At 57.6% G+C, this 19009-nt stretch overlaps 1 protein-coding gene across 3 annotated transcripts; it reads right to left on the bottom strand.

Moving 5' to 3' along the window:
* Positions 1–7639: 7639 nt before the first annotated feature.
* On the bottom strand, positions 7640–17355 carry CDH16 (cadherin 16). 3 transcript variants are annotated; one of them, XM_061174265.1, is made up of 18 exons: positions 17209–17354; positions 16251–16308; positions 15882–15965; positions 15299–15454; positions 15090–15228; positions 14572–14730; positions 13584–13780; positions 12824–12946; positions 12479–12629; positions 12013–12240; positions 11854–11930; positions 11591–11779; positions 11248–11489; positions 10560–10693; positions 9497–9739; positions 9259–9366; positions 8816–8932; positions 7640–8023 (listed from the first exon to the last, which is right to left on the bottom strand). In XM_061174265.1, exons 2-18 carry the CDS (start codon positions 16293–16295, stop codon positions 7926–7928), a joined length of 2490 nt encoding a protein of 829 aa, XP_061030248.1. In that variant the 5' UTR covers positions 16296–16308; positions 17209–17354; the 3' UTR covers positions 7640–7925. The 3 variants fall into 3 exon arrangements, with proteins under 3 accessions (XP_061030248.1, XP_061030249.1, XP_061030250.1); XM_061174266.1 differs by lacking the exon at positions 17209–17354 and adding an exon at positions 17126–17150; XM_061174267.1 differs by lacking the exon at positions 9259–9366 and having other exon boundaries at positions 17209–17355.
* Between the last annotated feature and the right edge of the window lie 1654 nt (positions 17356–19009).

Below are 19009 nucleotides of genomic sequence, written 5' to 3'. Positions count from 1 at the left end.
TTGTGGGCAGAAAGTGCATTTTGTGGGTGCAGGAATATCCTAGAGGGAGGAATATCCCTTGTGGTGAGCTGAGCTGCGTCCCCTTAGGCCCAGCTCTAACGCCCTGTTATGTCTTGAGATTCCTACTTGCCGGTTTGGCCTTCCCCTGAGAGGACTCCCCCCGTTTCTCGCCAAACCCAGGGAAAACCCTCGTGCGGGTAGCTGTGGAGGGGAGAGGCCTGGACTGGGAAGGGGACTGGGGTCCAGTTCCAGCTCAGTAAATAAATGAGTTCAGTTCAGCTCCCACCTGGACCTCAATGCCCACGAGACTCCCTCAAACCCATTCTCCTTCACGGAAACATGCTTCACGGAAACATCCCAGTAAGTCTTAACCCTCTGAGCCTCTGCCCAGGCAGCTGTCCCAAACTGGCTACACTTCCCCACTCGAGCTGCCTGGGTCACCTCCACCCCTGAGCTGGGTCAGGTGCCATCTGTCCTCCAGGTCAGTGTCCATCGTATTGGCTTGTCCGTGTTCATCGGGGGTGACCCCGAGGTCAGGGGCTGGCTCCATGGAAACGCTAAGACGTGTTGGATGAAGGAAAGGGAGGACCCCAGGAAGGGGTGGGGGGTCAGGAGAGGACCAGTTGCATGCCCAGCACTGTTCTGTGTCAGGGCTCCAAGGGGGACCTCAGAACCTCAGGCCCCTCACACTCCAGAGCCAACAGCAAGAGAATACAGTGTGGGACACCCTGATCTGGGCTTTGCAGGCGAGGAGCAGGAACTGGGCAGAACTGGAATGAGCCAGAGCATCCCCTCCTTAGCCTGAGCCCTGGGCAGCAGGGCCAGAAATGGAATTCTCCAGCTGGATGGAGTTGTTCCTGGAAAATCCCCACTGGCCCTTCCAGAAACGTGCTTTTGTGCCTGACTCTGGTTCCTTCAGATTGGCGGGGAAGGGGCATTTTGGTGGCGGAGCTACACAGGCAAGGCCCTTGTCTTCTCTGGATTCTTTTTTTTTTTTTTTTTAGCCGCGCCACGCGGCATGTGGGATCTTAGTTCCCCGCCCAGGGATCGAACTCATGCCCCCTGCAGTAGAAGTGCGGAGTCCTAACCACCGGACCGTCAGGGAAGTCCCGTCTCTGGATTCTAGGACAGCTGAAGTGGAGATTCATGCATTTATTGAGCACCATCTGTCAGCTTCACAGGGTTCTCTCAACCACCCTGAGAAGTAGGGATCAAGGTCCCCATCGTTTGACGAGGAAGCCGATGCTGGGAGATACCAAGTGGCTTGCCCAAGGTCACATGGCCAAGTCAGAATTCTATCTAGGCCCACCTATTGAGGGTCGGCCTGCTTATGGCTCCAGTCCCCCCACCCCATTCAGGATTCCCAAAATGGCAGGGACAGCCTGCAGGCTGAGGATGCCACTTCCAGCTCAGTCCCACTTGACCGAGCCTGGGCTGGCCCTGTGCCTGCCACTCTCAGAGTAACCTTGGTGGTTCTGGGCATGGATCACTGACCATCACCTGGGATCTATTTTTGTCCTTCGGGTAACAAGGAAGTCTCACCTTGTGCAGTAACCCCTTGGGGTGAGGATAAAACGTATGACTCCCCAGTCCCGGCTGACCTTGCTCCCTGCTGGGAAATGACCCCAGTGGGGAAGGCGGAGGCCTGGCTCAGCCACGCTCCCTTTCTTGCCCTGCCCAGCCACGTTCCAGAATCTGGCTTCCTACCCCCATCCCTTCTTCCTGGCAGCCCACACCCTTCCCCGACCCCGACAAAGACTAGGAAACTGACAAATGGATCATTTGTCCTCATGATCCATTGCTTAATCTTATGCACCTGAACAGCCAGAAAATTCTTTCTCACATCTATCTGTGGAAACAAGCCCCATTTCCCTAGGTGTTAGCCAGAGAGTTCTAGAATCCAGGTGCAGGAGCCATCTGGGAAAACAGCTCCTAAACTCAGCTTTCAGATTCTGGAGCCCTGGAATCCTATGGGGCAGTGGTTGATGACATTTGAGGAGATGACAGAAGCTGTGGGCATACCATAGACACCCTGGAAGGTCAAGTACAGTCTTAGGGGTCATGGACCCCAAAGGCTATTTATAGAGGGGTGATCCCTGGGAGTGGGGCCCAGAGATGCAGAGAGAGGTACCCCAGCAGACTTAAGGGCTCCTTTCTGCTGAAATCAAGTGTGTGGAGGGGGGAGGAGTTTTGTGACCTGAACTCAGTGACATAAGATAAATGCACAGAAAAAAGACTAGAAGGAAACCTGATAAAAATGTTACTGTGACAACAAAACCAAGAAAGACTGTAGCTGTGATGACAATAATAATACTAGCTATTCCCATTTTTTGAGGGCCAATTATGTGTCAGCCCCTGTGCTAAGTAAGGGTTTTGCTTGTGTTATCTCAGTTAATCCCCACAACGTGCTCTTCTCTCGGGGGCCACGGCCAGTGGCCTGTGGGGTGAGCGCCATAAATGAGGATGGTTTTTGCCAGGTCTGCAGCTTCCCTGCAGGTGGACTACTGAGCCCTCAGGCCCAATACACAGGGGATGCTGTGCTCTCCTTGTCAGCAGTGCTGGGCCTGAGAGGGTATGGCTGGCCCCCTCGGGGATGCCTTCGGGGAGCCAGCCAGACCCACTGAGCTGACCCCAGCCCTCACTTGGCCCTACTCCTTCAGGCGTTGGAGCTCAAAATAGCGGCCGCTCGAGAGCTGACAATCAAAGGGCAGCTAAAAAAAGTCCCCTCAGTCTGGGCTCTGTCGCATACTGCTCGTAGGGACTATTTTGGGGAGAGGGTGCCGACATGCCAATGGAAAATCCATGGGGCGGGAGTCTCCAAGGTGGTGAACCCACGTGTCTCCCTCTCCCCATCCTGGCCGTGTGCAGAGACACACACGTATTTGCAGCCCTCAGTCCACCTTCCTGACTGTTGGACTTTGTCATCCCTACCACAGCCCCGGAAATGGTAAGGAAACAGAAGCTCAGAGAAGGGAAGTGACTTACCCAAGGTCACACAGCTAGAAAGTGGGCAGGACAGCGGTCAGCCTGGGCCCCTGTGGCTCACAGTACAGTGCTCTCCCTGTAAATGTGGCCCCTGCCTACAGCCTCGCTGGGGAAACCAACACCTTACCTTCTCGGGCATTGAAAGCTCAGAGGTGGTCCATTCTGGGGTGGACTGGGTAGGAAGCTAAGGATGACTTGAGGGTCTTAATGACCACATGGGAAGAAATTCCACTGGAAACCCCTGGCCAGTTCTGATGGGAACTTGCCTAGCTGTAGGAGAGACAGCTGAGCTGGCACAGGGCCTTGTTCCTAGTGAGCCCATCCCCCCACCCTGTCCCTGTGACCACCTCACCCGCCCTGCCCAGGCTCCCAGAGCCTGGCAGCCCCTGCCAAGTTTCCAGGGAATGTGTCCGATAAGGGACTGGTGCTCATGACTCGCTCCCACCTAGCCACTATCTCTGACCCTGCTGCCACCACCAAGTGGGTAAGAATAGCAACAGCCCTGCTGAGTGGGCATGTACACAGGGACAACACAGCAACAGCTTCAGGCAGGCAGCTCTGGCCCTCAGATTGAGGACAAGTCTCCAGGTCCCTCTTCCCATCAGACTCATTTGCCACCTCCCACCCATTGTCCTTAAGTCCCACCACACCTTATGATAAAGCACCAAGCCTCATCCTCTTCCCCTGCTGCCTCAGTGGAAGGGATATGGAGGGAAGCACACTGCCTCGTGGATCCTGGCCTGGGGCCCGAGACCTGCCCTCCACTGACGAGCTGTGTGACCTGGAGCCGGACACTGTCCCTCTCTGGGCCGATAAGCAGGGTAAGGTAGCACAGCAGCCCCCTGAAGCATGGAAAATGGCCAGCAAGGCCTCTCCACATGCTAGGGGCCCTTGTTGTCCTGGTACCTGCTGCCTGGCGTCTCCTGAGTGCCCATGTGAACTCTGACCCTTTGACTTCCTGGTCAGTGGGGATGTGGATGGGGTAAGGGTATGGAAGTCCCTGGGATATGGCACATGTTGTGGCTGAGTCCCCTCTATGAGTCTCCCTGTGACACTCCTGTGTGTGCTCCACTGCGTCACATGGGTGTGCAAGGGTGGCTGCATCACTCTGAGGGAAGAGGCTGTTGTCATGGAACCCAGGATGAGCGTCACCACGACATCTGAAGCAGGGAGATCTAAGGAGGCTTGCACCTAAGTTCCTGAGTCACTGTGACACCTGGGGGTAATTAAGGGAGATGAGGCTGAGTTCTCCAGTCCCCAGATCAGTGGTCCCTGAAGCTCTCACAGCCTGACTCACTGCATGGCTCAGACCTGGACCCAGCTCCTCCCCCAGACTCCTCACCCCTCCCAGCATGCTTGCTCTCCTCATCTTCCCTGTTCTCTTCTCCTTGGCCCTCGAGCTTACTTCCTGCCCGCCCCCCCATGTCCCCCACTGACCCAAGGAGTCCCAGGGGGAAGGGGCCAGGGATGCTAGGGAGGGGGAAGAAGGAAGGGGCTGGGATGGGTTCCTCGCATGCTTACACCACGCAGACTAGAGTTTAACGCACACTTACACACCCATAGACACATGCGTGTGCACACAGGCACACACGCACACCTGATGGAGTGACAGGGCTGCCATGGGGTCTCCAGGCTCAGTCTCTTAGCACTAGCTCTCAGGTAGGCCCCCAAAACCCCTCAACCCTTTGGGTCCTCACATGTCCCCAAGGCCCCCTCATTAGAAACACGTTACCCCGCAGCAGCAGGACGTCTGGAGGTGAGATCAGAGGAAGAACTCCTGCCCTGAGGCCCAAGCTAGAGTCTTAGGAGGGGTATTGGTGGATGTGAGTGGGGTGGGGGTCTCTGAGGTCCCAAGACTGTTTCTTCCTTTGTGAGCAAGGGCCGGACTGACCTCTGGGCCTCTTGCTTCAAGAGCCCTAATCTCTGGAGCTGGAAAAAGTTTAAAAATATCCTCATGTTTACATTCTTTCCAAGCCCGCCTCCCAATCCTCAGTGCTGGGTCCCTTTGATCTGGCCCTGTGCCTCTGGAAGGAGTCTGGGAGAGGGAGACCATGAGCTCCCCACCGGGGGAGCCTCCAGACCAGTCTGAACCCCATGAGAAACCTCAGCGTCATCCAGAGAGAGCCTTGGAGCTGGCAAGGAGCCAAGGCTGGAGGCAGATGTCTTGTCCAGGGCCGTGTGAGAGCTGGAGTTGGGGCCCCTCTCCACACTCCACTCCGCAAAAGCCTGGGCCCATGGGGCCCATGGGGAGTGTGTGAGAGCCTGTGGCTATAGGCATCTGAGGTAAGTCCTCCCCACAGTCCATGGACCAGGGAAAGCCATGTTGATTGAGCTCCTGCTGTGTGCCCGGCATTGTGCTACACATTTTTGGGGGATTATCTCGCGTAGTCCTCTCAACAACTCCATCTGAGCCAGGCCCATTTTATCAACAAGTAAACCGAGGCTCAGAGAGGTAAAGAGACTCACCTGGGAACACACAGCAAGGATGAGGCAGAGCATGAATCACGTGTTCTTCTGCCCACACTGAGCCACTAGTTATCCCCCACTTTGCCCTCGCAGGGTCCGGGCCCCCGCCGCCTGCAGAGTGAGGCCCGCCTCACTAGCGCGAATCTGAACAAGCACTTGCTGACCTACCGCCAAGCCCACAAACAAGCACCAGCTTCTTGTTTCTCTCCCTCTGAGACCCAGGAGAAGCCACGCCCCTCTATGACCCTCACTTTCCTCTATAGAAGGGGCTGAGGATTGCAGGAGAGGCTTATGTCCACAAATGCTCAGGAAAACTGGGGATTGTGGACCCTGTTGTCAGCCCCACAAGCAGAAAGTATTTTGAGGTCTGGAGGCTTAAGAAAGGAACCCTCAAATTGGGACAGATGCCTTAATATGCCCTGGTATCCTGTGATCCATCCTTTCCTTGGCTGGGGTTCCACCTACCTGCTTACCAACCCATACATCCATCCACTTACCCCCCCGCACCTATCCATCCATCTACCCATCTACCCATCTACCCATCCATCATCCACCAACCCACCCATCCATCCATGCATCCACTCACCCACCTATCAGCCTATCTATCTATCCAGAACAAGGACCCAGAAAGCAGGTGATGCCAGGGTTCCAGCTCAGGTGCTGCATCCCACTGGCTGGATGAACTTGGGAAGGTCTCCCCACCTCTTTGTGATTTACTTTTCCAACTTGATTAGAAGTTGCTGGCCTGGGTGATCTCTAAGGCCCTTCTGGGGGATCTCGTGGGAGCAGAGCCCAGCTGAAGGCTGTGGACACTGCTGGAGAGGTAAGATAAACCTTGACCAGACAGTCTCACCTTGTGCCCTGCTTCTAAGACTCCCAGCTGCAGCCCTTAATCTCCCTGACCTTCAAGATCCTTCACGGGAAAATGAGGCCAATAAGCCTGCCCTCGTAGGTTGACGGAAAGATTAGATGAGATCTGCTTTCGAAGAACTTTGCACCCTGAAGACTTCTGAGTGGGTACAGGCCAAGCAGAGGATCCTAGGAGAGGGGCAGGAAGCTCTGCTTGGACCACAGTAGTCAGCAGAGCCTCCCGTGGCGGATGGGGGTGTGGGTGGGGAGAGGGGACCTGGGCCCAGAGTGGCTGGGATCAGCCTCAGGGTCTCTCCCTGGGCTGGGGATCCAGGATGAGTTTCCCACGCTCCCCCAGGCCAGCCAGGATGCCTGCCCCATCTCTCTTGGCTGGGCTTGGCCTCCATCCCACAGAATCTGCCAGGAGTGAAGAGATTATCTCCTAAAAATAGGGCCTGGGCCCCAGTGAGGTTGTTTTTCTCCCTTCCCCGTGATTTACCATCATCAGCTCAGGGTGCCTGGGACAACAAGTCCCACCCCAGCTCCCCAGAGACCGTTGGGATGAAGGCATGGGGGATCAGCATGTGTCTGGGGTCAGTCAAGGGTCAGGGATTAGAGGTCAGTCTGGAGATGTGGTCAGGGCTTAGCACCAGGGCCATGGCTTAATCTTCGGCCAGGGGAAGGGGTTCACCTGGGGCAGGGGCAGGGTGAGCCACGAGGGTTCCTATTCCACCCCAGTGGTGTCCATCTGAATAATTCCCCCTTCTCTTTTTGCAGACTCCCCATGCACTCACCAGCCTGTGTGTAAAACCCAGAGGTGCCTTGGGGCCAGCATGGGGACAGAGAGACCGATCCCCAGCCTCACCTCTCCTGTTCCAGCCCCAGGGGGCCCTGACGATTCCTACCCAGGCCCTCACGATTCCTACCCAGACCCCTCCTGAGACTGAGGGACCTCTGCCCACCCCTGTGTGCAGGTGACCCATATACAGGGACACAAGTATGCTCACACATGAGTACAGGACATGGACTCACAAGGTGCACCCCCCAGAGCAAAGATGATATCCAGGCAAACACAGAAATGACACTCTCAGGGACACCCTCCTCAACCATCACCTGGACAGTTAACCCATGCAGGGCCTGCAGCCAGTGGTCTCCGAATGCCCACAGAAATGACCCACCTTGCTCTAGCCTCAAGATCTCACCAAGAGCCCATATGATGCCCCTGTGTCTTTCCCCGCAGGGGACCCCAGGCTCATCCCTCAAGCCCCCACACCCTTTCTGTGCAGCGGGAGATGCGGAAGAGATGAAAGGGCAGGTGGACATGAATACTGCACACACGCACGTGGACACCTGGACATGGGCCCACAGTCCTTTAGGACCCATGCCCAGTTCTCCGAGGCTTTATTATTGGACAAACATGAGCCATTTGAAGTGCTCCCATGGGTAGCCCATTTAGTCAGTGTGCAGGCTCTGCAGATATGTCTGGTGATGTTGCCTCCCCCCTAGGGCAGGTGAAGGGGCTTCTGCCCTGTCCTGGCCCTTGTGGATCTGGAGTGCTGGGCCATCTCCCAGTGGATTCAGATGGAGCCAGAGGCCAAGTTCCCAGCAGGGGCTGCCTGGACCATTTAAACCGCCGCCTTCAGGGGCACACTGTCTACAGGCTGATCTAGGTCCTTCTTCCTCGCCAGGGTCAAGTGGGTGAAGATGAGGATGAGGAAGATGCCTGAGGGGCCGGAGAGGGATAGATCAGCCCTCCGAAAGGGCCATAGGACTTGTCTATCACTAGGGACTCCTTGCTATTGGTATTGATTTAATAAGGAAGCAAAGTTTCCTAGACAGCATCCCCAAGGCTGGGCTGGGTATGACTCTGTGGTTCTGGTACCTGAAGGAGCCTGACTGCTTGGCCTGCTCAGCCCTCACCAGGCCCAGAACACCCCAGCCTCCAAGGTCCCTTTCCCTGGGGAACAGTTTGGGTGGGGATCATCTGGGAGCCAGTGAGTTGTTCCCATGGACCTCTGAGAGAAAGGCACACTGTAGCAATGTGCTAGAACCAGCAAAGAAAACCAGCCAGAAAAAAATTTAGGGGGCTAAAGAAACAAAGGGGATAGAGAGGGAGGCTTGGACTGAAAGAGTTAGGCTGGAAAGAGCTGGGCTCTGCCACACCCTGGCTGTGTAACCTCAGACAAATCATTTAACCTCTCTGAGCATCAGTGACCTCATCTGGAAAATGGGGAAATGCCAGCACCACAGGGTTGTAGGGAGGATTCAACGCAATAATCCTATGCTTGGCATAAGGCCTGATACGCAGTTAATGCGTAGCAGTAACAGTAAATGCTGTTATCAATGAGGATGATCTTGACTATGATAACAGGAGGCAACAGCATAATGACTAGAAGAGTTGGGGGGCTCCTTCTCCATCCCTGTGGGGACACCATGGGACGGGGCACTGTTTATCCGGAGGCTGTGGCTCCAGCCACCATTGCCCTCCCCCACACAGGAGCCCAACCTCTGTTACCTATTGCTATCAGGGTGCCCACGAGGATGCCCACCGCTGACAGCTTCGTGGGCATGCCCTTCATGCGGCCCACCTTGCGCATGCACTGCCCCTCCACATTGCAGCGACACACGATCACTGGGGAGAGGCAGGGGAGGAAGGTAAGGGCAGTGGGGGCGGGCTCCCCAGCTCCTCAGAGCCCTCAGCCCAGCCCAGCTGGCCAGTATGTGGGTTTTGGTGCATATGCTGTGTTCATGGGTGTGGCAGGGGGATGCAAGCTCCTCTGTGCACGTGCCTGCGTGCACTGCAGTCTGTGCGCCCAGCCACACATATGCAGGTGTGCACAGGCATATGCTGTCCTTATGAGCCCGTAGACGTGTTGCCCAGCTCCTCCCCCTGCATTCCAGGGGTTCCCTCAGGAACTACAGGCCCCTGACCTTGGCTGCATCCCAGCCCGGCCTCACCTCGGACCTGGATCTGCCACACCAGGTCATGGTGGCTGACAACTATGGGGACTACGTGTTCGCGTGGCTCCACCCAATGCAGGCCCAGGGTGAGGTAGGCATGGGACCCTGTTGGGACCATAAGCAGCGATCAGAGTCACTAGCCCGCTCCCCGAGGCCCAGCCCCACGGCATCTCACTTCCAAGCGCCACCCACTCCCCACCTTGGCCACAGCCTCCCTGCTTCCCCCACTACACACCATTGAGAGCCCGGAGGCGCCAATCCCGCTGCGCCGTGGGGTTGGGACCAAGGGCAAAGCTGTAGGGACCGTGTCCGCCGGCCAGGTCAGGGTCCCCTCTGGGTCCACCGACAACCACGCCACGGTCCTGGCGGGGTGTGCAGAGGTGTCGGGAGGGCACAGGAGCCAGAGTCGGGGTTGGGGCAGAAGGGGCCTTCAGGAAGTGGATCACGAGGGTCGCAGAGGTGCTCAGCGTTGGCTCATCTGTAGAGGAGGTAGTGCTGAGCTGGCCTGGGCCCATCTGAGGGTGGGGTGAATTCAGAGTCCCTGGCCTGGTCCCCTTCCCCACAGCCCATCAGTCTCACCCTGTGAGTCCCCTTCCACGCCCCTTCCCTCCCCTCCCCTCAACCCCCTCCTCTCCATCCCCTCTCTCTTCCTCACAATGCACTTCACCCCCTTCACTATCCAAACAGCTGCCAGGCCTTTCTGTGCCGTTCTGGATGCCAAGCTGGTTCTCACTGTCCCCCCACCCCACCCTGGCCCCTGGTGCCAGGGCCCAACAATGTGGAAATGCCCTGACTACAGATGAGCTCACCCCTGCTCACCCCTGTCACAGGACAGCCCAGCTCAGAGCTGAAACCTGCCTTCCTGACGTACCCGCCCTTGGGCCAGCTCCTCATCTTGTCAAAATGGCATTCAGAGTCCTCCCCACCTGGCCTCGGCTTCCCATCCAGGCTCACTTCCTGGCACGCCTGCCCCAGGAGAGCCACTGGCCCTCCCTCCCCCTGCCCAGGCCCACACCCTCTGCTCCCAGCCTGTGTCTGAAGCTGACACCCTGAGAGGCCCTCCGGGGCTGAGGTTGGGGGGTGGCAGGTGTCTGGAGGGAAGGGTGGTCTGAGAGGGGAGTCAGAGGCCAGGCCTTCTCAGAGAAGGATACTGGCCGCAGCCCCTTGCCCACCCCTCCTGCCTGGAGCAGAGCGGATGCCAGCAAGGGCGCTGGGGAGGAAGCTTGGCCCTGCCTGTCTGTCTATCTGTCTTAGGTTTTCTCACCTTCCCAGAGGCCCCCACCACAGCCTGGCCATACCTGCATCCTGGGCCTCCACGAGCACTGTGTACATGTCCCCAGGCTGGGCGCCCTGCAGGGGCCGGGCTATGTGCACCTCCCCGGAGACCTCCTCGATGCAGAGCCAGCCCTCTGAGTCGTTGACCAGGGAGAAACTGAGGGCCAAAGAAGATGGGGCAGGGAGGCAGGGACCACATATGGGGTCTTGCCCAGAGAACTTCTGGGTCATGTGATCTGCCCAAGTTCCACATGCCCTTTGTGACTTGAGGGCAGCAGCTGTGCCCGTGATCTCTCTCCAGCTTAAGGGACTCGTTGAGGGGCAGGGCTTAAACCTCAGATACTGTGGCTGAGGGAGGGACTCTCAGAGCCTGGGGGGCCTGACTCAATTCCACTATTCCCAGGTCAGCCCACAAAGGGGCCGGATAGAGCCAGAGCCTGGGAACAGCACCCAGTGTTGCAGTCTGGGTGGGCGGCTGGAAGAGGGCCTGGTCCAGGACAGTACAGGGAAGCAACATCTGAGCTCTCACGGGGTCCAAACACCCCTCTCCATCCAGCCCTGATCCCCGCCAGGAGTCACAGCCTTCACATTAACCATGGTTTGAGGAACACTGCAGGCTGTAGATAATGTGAGTTCCCTCTGAGGCCCTGGGATCATCCCGAGGAAGCAGGGGTGGTCCAGCCCAGCTAAGGGGCTGGGCTTCTGGCTCACCTGAGGGGACTGCTCTTGGGGTCTGAGGGCCGGATGGTCAGCAGGAGGGAGCCAGCAGGGGTGCTGACTGGGACACTGGCCTCGTAGCTCTCCTGGTCCAACTGAGGGGGTGGCACCACCCTTTCCACCAGCACAGTCACGGTGACTGTGGCTCCAGGGCCTGGGTCTGGCCCCACCGGCTCTGCCACGCTCCGCACCACCACCACCAACTTGTGACTTGGAGCTGCCTCATAGCTGAGGTTCTGGAACCAGTGGGGCCCGGGTCACTGTGTGGGCCACGGCTTGGCACCCTGTGCATGAATGTGTGTATGTGTGCGCCAATCCCCCACCCCTAGCCCCTTACCTTGAGGAGTCGCAGCTGGACACGACCAGAGTCTGGCTCCCAATCCAGGCCGAAGGATCCCTCCACATCCCCTGCCTCAATGGCAAAGTCCATGAGGCGGAAGGCAGGCTCAAGGTCGGCGTCAGTGGCCATGAGTGTGGTCACCAGAGTCCCAGGCTCTGTGTCCTCAGGGAGGCTTAGGGGCTCAATCTGGAGAGATGGGGAGGGGCCGTGAGCCCCCCCATTAGCACCTTCTCAAGGTGTCCTCCCCTGTTCCTGCTTACCTGGGAAGTGGTGAACTCAGGGGCATGGTCATTGATGTCCGTGATTGTGACTGCAATCTCACAGGTGCTGCTGAGGCCTGAGGCAGGGGAGGGCATGTTGGGGAGGCCAGGGTGGGAACAGAGGGGTCAGGGAACCCTGGTCACCTTCAGGGCACTTACCGCCCTCTGCTCCTCCCAGGTCAGTGACCAGCACCTGAAGCAAGATGTTCTGGCCAGCTTGGAGGGGGGCAGCCCCCAGTGTCACACTGCCCGAGGTGGAGTCCAGCTCGAAAGCTCTCCCCTCTGCCCCCTCCTCGGGCTCAAGGCTCAGCAGCTGATACACAATGTGGGAATTGGGGGAACCGGGGGCATCTGCATCCTCTACCGAAAGCTTAGCCACCTTGGTACCTGCAAAGACAGCACCCACATGGATGGGATCACAGCCAGGCCTCGAGGCCTTACCTCACCCACTCTTCTTTGTGTGTGTGTGTGTGTGTGTGCGTGTGTGTGTGTGTGTGTGTGTGTGTTGGGGGTGAGACATAGATATAGGGACCTGAGGCTGTTCCCATCCCAGAGGAGAGCAAGATGGGATAGTTCACAGGGACTTCACCCCTCCCCCACCCCCCTGACAAGGCCCATAGCCCACCTGGGGGGCTGAGCTCAGGAATGCTGATTGTGGGGCCTCGTGGGGGGCAGACAGGCATGTTGTCATTCTCATCCATCACCACCACATGCAGCTCCAGAGGTTCGGCGTAGTCCTCACCACGGGTATTCTGAGCCCGCACCCGGAGCAGGTACTATAGTGGGCAGTGGAGGGCTTCAGATGAAGACCAGGGGCAGCTCCAGCCTGGTCTGGGTCTGGGTTCCCTTCTGGTGGCCAGCTCCAGCTCTTCTGCCTCAGTGCCTGTGGGGGATGTGACACCCCCAGAAGCCCACTGGACGGGGACCAAGCACCCCTCAACCTGTCCTCCTGGCTTCCCCCTCACCTCACCTCAGCCTGGGCTTCTCGGTCCAGCTCCCTGGTCACGTAGAGTTTCCCCTCCTTGTCCACATCAAAGGGTCCAAGGGGCTGGCTCTCCAGGTGATAATGTACATCCCCCCCACTCCAATGTACCTGGGAGGGGGACACAGAATGAGGGCCTCCAGGACGAGGGGCAGGAAGAGCCCATGTCAGCCCTTATATTCCAACTGTTCCTGGGTAGGGAGCCTGGGCCCCAACTGTTTTGTGACCCCAGGCAAGTTGCTGCCCTCTCTGGAGTCCAGGTAGGGTCCTTTTCTTTCGGGGCACTTGTGACAACTCCACAGTGGCCTTGCCCTGGTCCAAGCCTAGATCTTGCCCAAAGTGCCTGAATGACCAGGTTGTTTTATTCTCTGCCCTCTCAGGCTGGGCCTGACCCCAGGGCATTCCTCGAGGAGCCTGAGACATTCCTGGCCTGGGTGACAATCCCCATGGCAGCAAGGAGGTGGCAGCTGTTCTGCTGAGGAAGCCTGGGGTCAGCTCAGGAGGTCAGAGCTCAGAGCCACGCCTGCCAGAGGATAGCAGGTGAGGAGCTAAGGGCCTGGTCCCAGGGCCTTATACGCTCACTCCATCTTGAGAACTGATGGGGACAGTGGAGGGAGGAGCATAGGTAGGGGAGGAACAGGGGTCACGTTGAGCCCCAGACCCACCCCACCCCCCAAATCTCCACGAGACTCAGGCCCAGCTGCACCATCCATGGGGTTATTTCAGCTGCTAACAGCCACTTACTCACCTGGGCAATGTGGTGTGGGTACGGAACTTGGAGATTCTCTGCCAGGTGGACAGGATCTAGGGGCACCCAGGTGTTTTCCACTATGGAGACATCTATGGTGGCTGTGGCCTGGTGGCCCGAGGCCTGGTCACCCATGTCCTTGACCTGTACCAACAGCTGGTATGGCCCCTCCAGAGCCTGATCTAGGCTGGTGCTCCCTAAAAGGGGCAGGGTGGTCAGCTGAGCAGGGGGCCAGGGCATCCTGGTACCAAACACAAAGCCAAGCATATGTCAGGTGTTCAGGATACTCTCTTGGCCAATGGATGAGAGGGAACTTTAGCACTATTGTGAGCATCCAACCAGGACTTGACGGTTTGCAAAATCACTTCCACATCTGTTCACACAATGAATGGTTGATGGACTGGATAGGTGGATGACCAGGATGGGGGGCGGTAAACGGGTGGATAGATAGATGAGTGAATGACCAGTTGGATAAATGGACAGTTGACTAGGTGGATGGATGGGGGTTTGAGAGGGGAGAAAGATGGGGATTTGGGCATGTGGATGGATGGTTGGATAGATGGACTGTATGTATGTTTTCGTGGTAGATGGATGAATGGGTGGCTGGCTGAGTGGGTGTGTGATTGGCTTTTCTTTCCTTCCCCAACCTGTGCCTCTGGTCTGAACTCCCAGGTCCAGATCTCTCCTGCCATCAGTCCCAAGGTCTCCCAGCAGTGTCCTGGGCCACAACCCCTCAGGTCTCTCCTATCCTTGTCTCTTAGGCTGAAGTCTGCAGAATGTAGGGTTGAGGCACTTCCATCCACACCATTCCTTAACTCTCCATGCATGGTCCTGCCTCCCCCCATGTTTTTGCCTTGCTGCTCTCTCCAGCTGGAATACATTTTCCTCCTGCTTTATCTCCCAAGCTCCAACCCATCCTACAGCTCAGATGCAACCTTCCCCAGCTTTTCCCAACCCTCCCCGCTCTTCACACCCAGCTCAGGCTCACCCTCGGGGCTGAGAGCCAGAGCCCCCAGCTGAGGCTCCAGCTGGAACATATCTGTGGAAGGCTGGGATGGGGCCTGGTTCAGGATGTGGAATCGAAGATCCGAGTTGGCTGTGCCTGGAGCATCCCCGTCCGAAGCCTCAAGGAAGAAGAAGGGGACACCTGGTGTGTGTGGAGAGGGTTCACCATTAGGGGTGAAAGGGTGGGGAGAGTCTGCCAAGCTTCCTTTATCTCTTCCTGGGTCTTCCTTCTGTATTCATCATCATATCAGGATTCTGAAGGTGAGCCGTGGCTCTTCACTCCACTTCATAGATGAGCAAACTGAGGCCAAGAGTAGATGGAACTCACCTGTGGACCCTCAGTGTGGTGGGGGGGGTGCAGGATGGGACAGAAATGGGAGGGGGCGACTTGGACCCTGACTGCCCTGTCCCTATGCCAACTCTATGGCCATCTCTTTACTCTCTGTTCTCCCATCAGTGGCCACCTGACCTTGCTGTGAGCTGGCTGCTTTGGGCACTCACCAGGTCTGGTGCCCTGGCTCAGCTGAACTTTGTAGATGGCCTGGGAGAAATGGGGCACCTGGTCATTCTCATCCTTCACATGCACAAGCACATGCTGCGGGCCCCACAAGACACGTCCATCCTCTGTCTCCAGGGTGACCTGGCAGGGAAGGGTAGTCAGTGTCCCACCTTGCCTTGGTGGCTTTCTCCTACCCCTGGCCCAGCTGTACCTGTAGCTGGTACTCTGCCTGTTCCTCCCGGTCCAGGGCCCTGGTCACCAGCAGGAAGCCAGACTCTGGATCCACAGCAAAGGGGCCCTCAGCTGCCACGCCTGAGTCTCCTGACAGAACAATCTGGCCCTCAGTCTCCTTACGGGGCAGCGGTAGCTGGCGAGGAGAGAACAGAGGTGAAGGGAGTGGGGGCCGGGCCTGGAAGATGCCCCCTCCATCCTATGGCCCCATTTTATATGTGGGGAAACTGAGGCTTAGAGAGGGTTGGCACTTGCCTGAGGTCACAAAGCCAGTAAGGAACAGGGTGGAAATTCAAAGCCAGAGCTCTTTCCTCTGTGCCTGATGCTCCCTATACTCCGTGCCCTACTTTCTAAAGCTTGAAACCCCCCCTCCATCACTTCACCCTTAAACTTAAAGCTCTACTTTCTTCTGGGATTAAAATCTTATTAGTCATTCACGCTATACCACATACTCTCTAGAAAGCAGGGTTGAAAGAAAGCCAGAGCAAGAAAGAGAAAGGAGTGCTGGAGGTAGGGGAAGCAGGACTTGGGGGGAGGGCAGCCCACGCAGCTCTCAGGCTCACCTTGGTCAAGTACAAAGGGAAATTTCCACCGTAGTTTTCCGGGACGTCCACATACACCTCTGCAGGCTGGGCCCCGGGGAAAGCCTGTGGGAGGATTCTCACCACGTCAGCAAGCTGTACCTTCCTGCCATGGGTGCCAGAACCTGACAGGGAAGGGGAATTCTGCCCCTTCCCTGGGCCTGGCCATACCTTAGCCCATGCACCCCCTGGCCTTTGACCTCCTGACCCCACAACAGGCCTGTAGCCAGCTCTCATCACCATCCCCCAAACACTACCATCCATAGTCAGTGCCACTGGTCCAGGTAGAGTAGGGGGCGAGGGTACCAACCAAAGCCAGGATCTGAGGGTGAGGAGCAGGGCCCAACTCACCTGGGGGATGAAGAGGCAAAGCAGACACAGCCGGGCAGGGACCATGGTCAGGATGGGCCTGAGGGACATGGCAGTAAGGATCCAGCCCAGATCGGTGGGCAAGAGGGTTCCTCTCTCTAGAAAGTATTCCTCCCCTCATTCCCCCTCAGCCCCGGGGCCATGGCTTCCCCAGGCCCCATGGGGTACAACGGTCCCTCCTTTTTCAGCTGGACCAGCAACTCTCAGAGCTGCCCCTCCCCCTCCCACCCACTTGGACACTGCCCCCGCCCTTGTCCCCTGCCGGAGCCCACTGCATACACATAGCCAGAGAGACCTCACGACAGACTGGCCTCCTCGTCCTCCCCTTTTAAGGGCTGCTGCTCCCCATTGCCTGCAGGGTAGTATCCAGCTCCTTGGCCAGGCCCATCAAGACCCGCAGGCCCAGCTGCCCTGCATTTCTTCATTCGTGTGCCCACAAGGGTCTCCATGGGAGTTTCACCTCCAGACCTTTGTCTCCTTCCCCCCATGGCCTCCCCAGCTCGTAGATCCCAAAGTGGTCATTTCCCAGAAGCACCCCAAGTCACAAAAGTTTGAAGCTCGAAAGACCCTGACGACTCTGAGGGCCACTTCCTGTGGTCGCCTCACGTTGCAGGCCTGAAGGGCAGAGGCTGACCAAGGTCACAGAAGACTTGACCACAGGAGAACTCCTCCTGGAACAGAGGACTCGTGGTTCAGGGTCTGCAGGACTGTTCTACCGCCCACTGCCATCCTTCAGCCATGGGGGAGTCCCCGCGGGGCAGGAGCCCTGCCCTCGTCTCAGCATTTTCCAGCACTTAGCGCGGAGCTGGGCGCACAGAGCACAGACAGCCACGCCAACCACTCCCGGGAATTCTTACCTGGACGACAGGGCAGTGCTTCTCCTTCCCCCACCACCAACACCAGCCTCAGCCCTGCCCACCCTCCCCTCCCAGACCCTCACCCGCCGGTGCCTGAGGTTGGCTTCCTTGGTCCAGCCGCCAGGTGAGAGAACTCTTTCTACAGGGACTGCTGGCCAGGCCGGACCGGGTGGAACAGGGCAGGGCGGACACTTGAGCAGGTAGGCGGGCCAGCCATGCTCGCTCAGGAGTGGAAAACACCACTGGGCCCACAGCAGCAGGCCTGGCCCTGCCCAGCCCCCCAAGTTACTCATTGACTTTGGAAAGCTGGGGGCTGCTCAGCATCCATGACCGCCGGCCCCAGGGGGTGGGGAGATCATCGACCTGGCACTTGTCCCACCCCTACACGGCCCAGTGGGTACTTCTCAGCCCTCTGGGTTTGGACACGGCTTTTTTTTCCGTGGCTCCAGACTCGCTCCCACTTCTCCCCCTGTGCACCAGCACCTGCAGCTCTGCCTTGGCCCACTCTGTTCCTTTTGTCTGGAATGCCCTTCCCACCTCTTCTTCATCTGTCTGCTAAGCACTTGCTCTGGCTTCAGTTCTCAGCTCAAATATCCCCCTCTCCCAGGAACTCTTCCCTGGGCTCCCAGGCTTGTTCAGCGTTCTCCTGCAGGAATATCTGGCCCCCACCCACGCCCCCATGACAAGTGCTATCTCTATCAACACAGAGAGGACACCAGGTTGTCATTGGCTGTCTCTTCCATCAGACTGGGAGGCCCTCCAGAGCAAGAATCAGGGACCCAGTAATGATCTGGCCCTTGCCCGGCCCTGGCAGCTCCCAACTGGCTTGTGGAACTAAGATAAGGAGCTAGAGGTGGCACGTGCAGGATAGGGGAGCAGTGCATTACCTGAACTGGATACTTAGGGCTCCACACCACCCACCAGTGGGACCAGGGGGTGGGGTGGGGGGACAGCAGCTGTGAGATCCCCTGAGCCTCCCTAAGTGCTCACACTAGCCCCTGGACACCGACAGGGCTGGGAAAATGTACTGTCTTGTGCCTCTGAGAAGGAGAGAAAAGACTAAGCCAGCTCAGGTGACCTTGAGGGAATTGCAGGGCTGACCAGGGGCCCTGCCCCCAATGAGGGCAGCCAAGTAGAGTCAGGAGAAGCTTCTGGGCCTGGGAGTCTGCGATGACGGGGGGAGGGTGGGAAAGGTCAGGGACCCTGGTCTCCAGTCTCTCCCATGGTTTCCCCCAAGTCCTTCCCACTGCATATCTGGTTAGATTCTCTCAGGCCGCAAGGCTGGATCAGGACTCCTCAGCTCACCCCAGCTTTGTCTGTCACAAGCTGAGTGCCTGCCTCAGTGTCACTTGGGCACCCCAGCCTGGAGCGGTGCAGCATGCAGATATTGAAGGGGTCCCACATGAGTTAAGCTCCTACTATGTGCCTGGCACTGCTCTAAGCACATACCTTCATTATTCCACCCACTCCATTCTGAAGAAGGCATCATCCCCATGTCACACACTGAGGCACAGAGAGGTTGAGTGGCTTGCCCAGTGTCAACAGCCAATCAGTGGCAGAGCTAGGAAGGTCTGTACTCTTTTTCAGGCCTCAGAACCTTCACCTACTCTGAGAAAACCATGCCTGCCACATGCCTCGAAGTATGCTGGGATTGGGAGTGGGGAGCGGCAGCAGCTCTGAGCAGTTAACAGTGCCCTAGGGGGCGTATGGGTTAGTCACGGGGATCTCACACCTGAGGAACAGCCCTCAAACCTCTTTCTGCTGTTGGAAAACTGCAACCAGAGTTCTAACCAGGTTTTCAGGGTTCCCAGGTGTCTGTGGAGTGAAAAAATTGACTAATGAAGAAATGGATGGTCTCTTCAATAAGTGGTGCTGGGAAAACTG

This window comes from Eubalaena glacialis, chromosome 18 (assembly GCF_028564815.1).
Source record: "Eubalaena glacialis isolate mEubGla1 chromosome 18, mEubGla1.1.hap2.+ XY, whole genome shotgun sequence".
NCBI lineage: Eukaryota > Metazoa > Chordata > Mammalia > Artiodactyla > Balaenidae > Eubalaena > Eubalaena glacialis.
The sequence above is the reverse complement of the archived record's forward strand: the minus strand, read 5'-3'. Positions and strand labels throughout refer to the sequence as shown.